This window comes from Haemaphysalis longicornis, unplaced genomic scaffold, assembly GCF_048455015.1.
Source record: "Haemaphysalis longicornis isolate Haplotype H1 unplaced genomic scaffold, Haemaphysalis longicornis Haplotype H1 scaffold_2, whole genome shotgun sequence".
Classification (NCBI taxonomy): domain Eukaryota; kingdom Metazoa; phylum Arthropoda; class Arachnida; order Ixodida; family Ixodidae; genus Haemaphysalis; species Haemaphysalis longicornis.
The window spans coordinates 246,991,724-246,998,196 of record NW_027526295.1 but is presented as its reverse complement, the minus strand read 5'-3'; the positions used below and the strand labels follow the sequence as shown (position 1 = coordinate 246,998,196).

General features: G+C 46.8%; 1 protein-coding gene across 1 annotated transcript in view; it reads right to left on the bottom strand.

Moving 5' to 3' along the window:
- Positions 1–857: 857 nt before the first annotated feature.
- The window catches only part of LOC144170323 (cryptochrome-1-like), a 21,635-nt gene continuing 16,019 nt past the window's right edge, over positions 858–6,473 (bottom strand). The window contains exons 9-10 of the mRNA XM_077700051.1: positions 1,844–1,935; positions 858–1,037 (exon numbers count right to left, since the gene is read on the bottom strand). Of these exons, the coding sequence (XP_077556177.1) occupies positions 1,002–1,037; positions 1,844–1,935 (128 nt within the window). The 3' untranslated portion in view covers positions 858–1,001. The remainder of the gene's footprint in view (positions 1,038–1,843; positions 1,936–6,473) is intronic.

Here is a 6,473-nt window from a genome sequence, read left to right as displayed (position 1 = left end):
TGCTTTTGTGGTGGTCTGGTGCCTTCCTGCAACGAGCATCTTGCTGCACCAGTAGCATTAGCAGTCTTCTCACAGTAGGAGGATAAGGAAGTTGGGAGGGGGGTACTTGCACTGCTCTTTGTTGTTTTTGCTTCTATCTGCTTTACCTGACCCTGGTGGATTGAGGGGAGCTCGTACTTCTGCTCGCATTGCACAACCACTCTCATGCGATGCGTGTTTTTTTGCAAGGTCTGTTTGATGCCCAGCTGGAATGCCCCATATTTTTTTAAAACATGTGAGGCAGAGCAGCACCTTTGGGTGAGCTAATGCAATTTCCCTGTTTATTGCAAAATGGCATTAATTAAGCAACCAAAGGTGTACAGAGTGCTGCGACATTGCTCTAAACACTTCAAAGAAATTTTGTTATCTAAGCATTTCATTCATTCGCATGGAAATTTTTCTCAGAAATTACATTTTATGGTCGGTCTTGTTGAACTGTATGATAGGTAACCACGCTTACCTGGTTATTTCACAATCGAATAAAAACCAGCTTTCATCTGTGCGGGCAGCTTCCACGGCCTCTTCTTTTTAACCCCATTACTTTCTGCATGAATTGGCGTGGCCTGCTATCACCACAAGGAAATGAATAGCAGTAGCCCTTTGTGCTTCATGTTTATAGCTGCGGAGCATGTGACCATCCACAGCTTGTCTGCAGTAGAGAGCATATCTGTTCAAATGAGCTCGCACACACAGCACATGGGAGAATTCTGCTACTTTTCTGTGTATTGCGTTCTGCAGCCCTGTTGTAGGTAGAAACTGTCTCTGTGCCTTCTAACTAAAGAGATGGGAATAACGTGGGGCTTCTGTTCCTGATTGATACGTTTATTTGTGAGGCATGCAGTGCAGGTTCTGGGAGGTAGAAAACTATGTCGGGCTGTACATCTTTTTTGCACTGAGCACAGGAGCACAGCGGGGCACGGGGGGTCCGAACTGTCGCGTAGAGTTGTGCCACGGGTGTACGCCTAGACCATGCCTTCCATGGATTCCTCTTCATCCTTCTGCGGCATGTCGGGGATTGGGACAAAAAATGTGCACAGATTAGCCTTCTGTTCTGTCATCATGCCTTAATTAACGTGCTACACCTGACAGCTGTGCGATAATGGGATCGGCACGGTAATTTGCTTTTCTATTTGAGTTATTCCAGCATGCCGAGCAACAAGCAAGAATTACACAGACTTGATTGCTTGATGGATGTCACAAAATAAGTTAACTGTGTTTTTGCAATTCTTTATTAAATTTGTGAGACAATGCCACACTGTCTTTGAAAATTTTCTGAATTCCAGGCATGTTACAAGTGATGGGCAATTCTAGAGGAACCAAGCATGTTTATTGAAATACGAGTACATGGTCATTCTGTGGACACAATTTGATATGAACTAATTATGGACAAAGCTTTTCAGGTGTACTGGTACAGCTTTGGCTGCCTAAAGAGTTAAAAATATGGTGTTATGTGGGCCTAATTTGTCTTGCACAGTGAGAGGTATGCACACAGGACGTTCTTTGTTGTGCATTCATGATGCTGAAATGCAGTCAAAGTGTGTTTTACCAATGTATCAACAACTTAATGACTGTAAGCTTCATATTCTTCTTACAAAAGCCCATGCTTCATTTTTAAATTGAACAGGGCAACTAACTAAATGTGCTTGTGCATCGTGTATTTGTGTATTTGGCCTAGGCAAGCTAAATAAGCCATAGTACACAAGTAGAAGGTCATAGTTCTGGGCTGAAATGTTCCTTTAAGTCATTCCAGATATAAACCGTGCATTTTTCAATTGTCTTTGACAATGTCAATATTTGTGCTTACCATGGAGTTCTTGGCCCTGTGCTTGAGGTCGTCGATGAAGTTCTGGTTGCTCCGATCTGCGGCTGACACTGAAGGCAGACTTGGGAACAGACCTGCACGTTTGAACGGGTGTCAGCAGCCATTAGATGCCTGCCATAGAAAGCGGCAACCTACACTAACGAAGCACAAGTCAAGTGCAATGGCAAATTGCTTCGATTGCTCATTACCATAACAAAATGTAATGCTCTTTGGTGAATTGAGTACCAGCCTCTTGCCACAGACAAAAAGATGAGAAAAAGATAATCGGCTTGTATTGGGGAATTCCTTGTGTTTAGTACAGGGTTTTACGGCAGTACATGAGTGTCTATAAAGGGGCCATGAAGACCATGTACAAGTTCGTTTCATTCAAAAAATTTGGTGTTTTATAATACCGTCAGCGCTTGTCCAGCAGCAAACAATGCTTTATTCACTGAGAAATTACACAATTTAAGCCAAAATTTCAATTATCCCGCTGACCTGTATGTTTCGCGACGTCAGCAATGACGTGTACAACAGAGCATGTACCACAAACAAAAGGTAGTAAGTTGACCGGGGCTGCCGACATCTCGCAGACACCCCCCTTTTGTTACCCTGTTTAATGGCCGCGTTCCTAGGTGGCGCAGCAGTACTGCTCAAGGTCTGCTGTTCGCTCTTAGCTTCTCACCAGGCTTGTATACCTGCCGCATTTTTGTTACGATTTTTAGTAATCGTTCTGTGAAACATCAGGTATGAGTCGACAAACTGGGTAACTTAAAAAGGAGCCATGCAGACAAAACACAAGTTTGGTTTATTCGAAAGATTTCCTTATTAGAATCATACTGACACCACTTTTAACGTAAACGTCGCTCAAATAAGCTTAATGATTAGGAAAAAAGGGAATGGCCATGCAACCCACTAGATCATTTCCTGCAACAGAACCTATGATGTCATTTGTGCCAACTCTGCGGTTGGCTGAGGCCGGCAAATGCAAATTCGGCTTGCCGAACGAGCGATTTGCACTTAAATTCAGGGCACATTATTTTTATAGTAGTAAGAACGGTGGGATAAACAGTGGAAGTTATGAAAGTGCACGTAAACATGGAAGTACCAATGCGTTCTGCTGTCGGTACTGCACACACTACGCTTGTTTTTGCTGCACAGCACTGCGGCGCTTTGGGGTTGTCTCAGACGACACCGGCCTATTGGCGTAAGCGATGGTGTCTTACGTGACCACATTTGTCGGGCGAACGCAATGCTTCACGAACCAATTATTTTCTACATGAACAAAAACAAGCGAGGTACAAATACGATCAAAAACAACGCAAAGGCAGAAAACGGCCTGTCGCGGTATGGTGGCGCCATCTAGGTTGACTAACGGTAAACAAGGCTCTACGGCGCCCCAAGTTTAGCTTGAAGACCTGTTCTTGTGATGTTAATGCAGACGTTATGAAAACACACGATTTGGCGGGAGAATCAAAATTTTAACTTAAATTGATTAATTACTGAGTGACTAAAGCACCGCTTCCTTGTGGACAAGTGCTGGGGGCACTATAAAACGTGAAATCCTTCGAATAAAACAAACTAGTATTTTGTCTGCATGGCCCCTTTAAGCAGCTGGGCTGCTTATGTCAGTTGGCCAGTGTCGTGTTAGAGAAGCCCAACGGCTCAATGCACCTGACCGCTGTGTTTAGGCAGTGTTGGCCGGCAAAGTGCCGCACTAACTGCTTCCTGTGTTTAGGTGTTTGTTCGTACATTTAATTGTTTACCCCCACCACTCTTACTGCTATAAAAAGAATATGCACTTAATATAAGCACAAATGGCTCGTTCTGCAAGCTTGTAATCCCTGTTAAGTTTCCGCTTGATATTTCGGCCTCAGCCAATTGCAATGGGCTGCCCATAATACATCATTAGTTTAGTGTGGAAAAGTACCTGGTGGGTTGCATGTCTATACTCTGTTTTCCTCATTATATAGTTTATTTGTGTCAAGTTTACGTTAAGAGTGGTGTCAGTGTTATTCTGTTGAGACAATCTTTCGAATGAACCAAACTTGCATTTTGTCTTCAAGGCCCTTTTAAGAAACTTTTGTCTGAGCAAACCGCTCGTCCATTCGCGGTCAAGATATACACGAAAGTGAAGTTGCATTTTGTGGTCTATTTTGTTTAACAGAAAGAACCCACGGCAGCATTTGCCCTTCTTATTTCAAATTCGAATAAAACCTGTTCTTGCCTATGGGAGAGTAGGTGACCATTTTGAACGAGATGACAACATTCATACTCCACTTTCACCTGGGGCATCCAGAGCAGAACACCAGATGCACTGTGGACCTTTATCGCGTGTTCATCATCACATTCATCTTCAACAGCTGCACTAGAGGAAATTTCCCGTACTGTGGCAACTGTCATACGCGTGTTCCACGGCAACTGATGTGATGGACAAGGCGTGCCTGGATTGTTGCTCTTCATCACCCCTGGCCCTGTTCCGTTCATGGTTCTTCCCTAACTTGTGTCTTACGTGTGCTTTTTGCGGGGCCAAGATGATCACCTGATCTCCTTGACTCATGGGGTACCTTTGGGAATGCCATGATGGTCTGCAGAAGTGCTGTTACATTTTCTGAGAAGTACTGCTGAACTCTACACTCATCTGTTTGGCCAGTCACTTTTGAGCGAACTCTTTATTTGTCACTCCTCATCTCTCATTGCAAGTCAGGCCAGGGCAGCCAACTCAGCTGTCTTAACTCGTCAGCTCATTGAAAATCTCTCTCTCTCTCTCTCTCTCTCTCTCTCTCTCTCTCTCTCTCTCTCTCTCTCTCTCTCTCTCTCTCTCTCTCTCTCTCGCATAGGCGGAGCGGCGAAGGGTCCGCGTTTTATAGCGCGCATAACGTTGAGGGGACTGCGTAAGCCGGTCCCAGTCGATGACGACGTTGGCGTACTTGTAAAGCGGCGTGGACTCTAGGTGTTTGAGCCAAGCGTGGATGTTTCATCGCCGGAGAGCGGCACACCGGTTATATGCGCAGCGCGCCCGAAGGAGAGGAAACCGCGGAAGAGAGAGTACTGCACATGCGCCGGCCCCAGCGCGTCTGCCGCGGCTATGACGCAACGTGCAGCGGCTATGACGCAACACAATCCACTTTAATCCAATCCAATCCAATGCCCCTCGCGAGAGAGTGTTCGCTATCGGAGAGGAGAGGGGGTGAGCGGCGGAGAGCGCAGCTGGCGCAGCGAGAATGGGGGAGGGGTGGACAACGCCGATAACGACGACGACGCCGGAGGGACAAGGCGAGTGAATCAGATGCTCTGCATCTAAAATTACTCCCACCTCCCCTCGCGGGAACCCCTGTGTAGATGCGACGCATAGGGGGTTGCGTTGTTGTTTCCGTTAGGTTGATTCTTCCATCGCGTGAAACGTGCCGTGAACCCCCTGCCGCGACTATGACGCAACGTGGCTCGGCTATGACGCAACACAATCCACTTTAATCCAATCTAATCGAATCCAATCCAATGCCCCTCGCGAGAGAGTGTTCGCTATCGGAGAGGAGAGGGGGTGAGCGGCGGAGAGCGCAGCTCGCGCGGCGAGGAGAATGGGGGAGGGGTGTGGACGGACAACGACAACGCCGTATGGAGGGACAAGGCGAGTGAATGAGATGCCGTCGCATCTAAAATAAAAAGCCAAAGCAAAGAATTTGGTGAAAGAAACTTGGTGTGATGCCGTACCCTACACTACTTTCCGATTGTTTCGTTCATTTTTCCCCCGAGTGAAATCTCATAATGGCTGATTTTTCTGGTAATCGAAGTTTCTGGTAAGGGCATACATGAAAGCTGTATATGATAGGCGAGTAGCCCGCAACACAAAAGTAATTATTGTTAATATCTGATGATAGGAAGAGCTAATGGCCTTGTCTGTTTCTTCCTCCTCCCCCCCTACCCCCTTATCGGAAATTAAGAGGGAGAGAGGCATGATCTCGTCGCCCCCCCTGCATACGCCAGTGCTTCCACACGATGACAGGTTTGAACCACCGCACCGTTTTGCCCAAGAAAGGTTATTTTCCCTCCGGTACCGAAACTCACACTAACACGCAGGACTTGAAGGCAGCGAAGCTGGAGCCTTCACGACCATCACTTAAGTCGAAGGTTGCAGCCGATTTGCTTCTTTGCTGCTGTCGCAACGACCTTTACTCCATCGTTGTTGCTATAAGTGTGAGCTTCCTTTATTTTTTTGGAAGTGATAATCGTTGGACATCACCTTGGAGGGGCGTACGCTATGACCTGTCATTCTCGTTTTGAGCAAGTGTTGCCATGATAGCGGCAAACGCTGGAGTTTTTTTTTTTTTTTTTTGCTATCTTGGCCAATCTCCCAAGTGGGTATACTTGGCTTGCAAACTTGCACCGATGACGCTTGGCGCTCGCCGCGAGCACGCACACGCGAGCACGCACACGCGAGCGCTCGGCATTTTCTTGGTTTTATAACTGTCTGGCGGTCGCCGCAATCTTGGCCAATCTCCGTAAATTGGCAGGCTTGGCGTGACAAACGTGCGCAGATGACGCTGGGCGGTCGTAGCGAGGCACGCAAACGCGAGCGAGGCATTTTCTTGGTTTCGTTAACTCCCGGGCTGTCATCGCGAGGCCCGCGTTCACG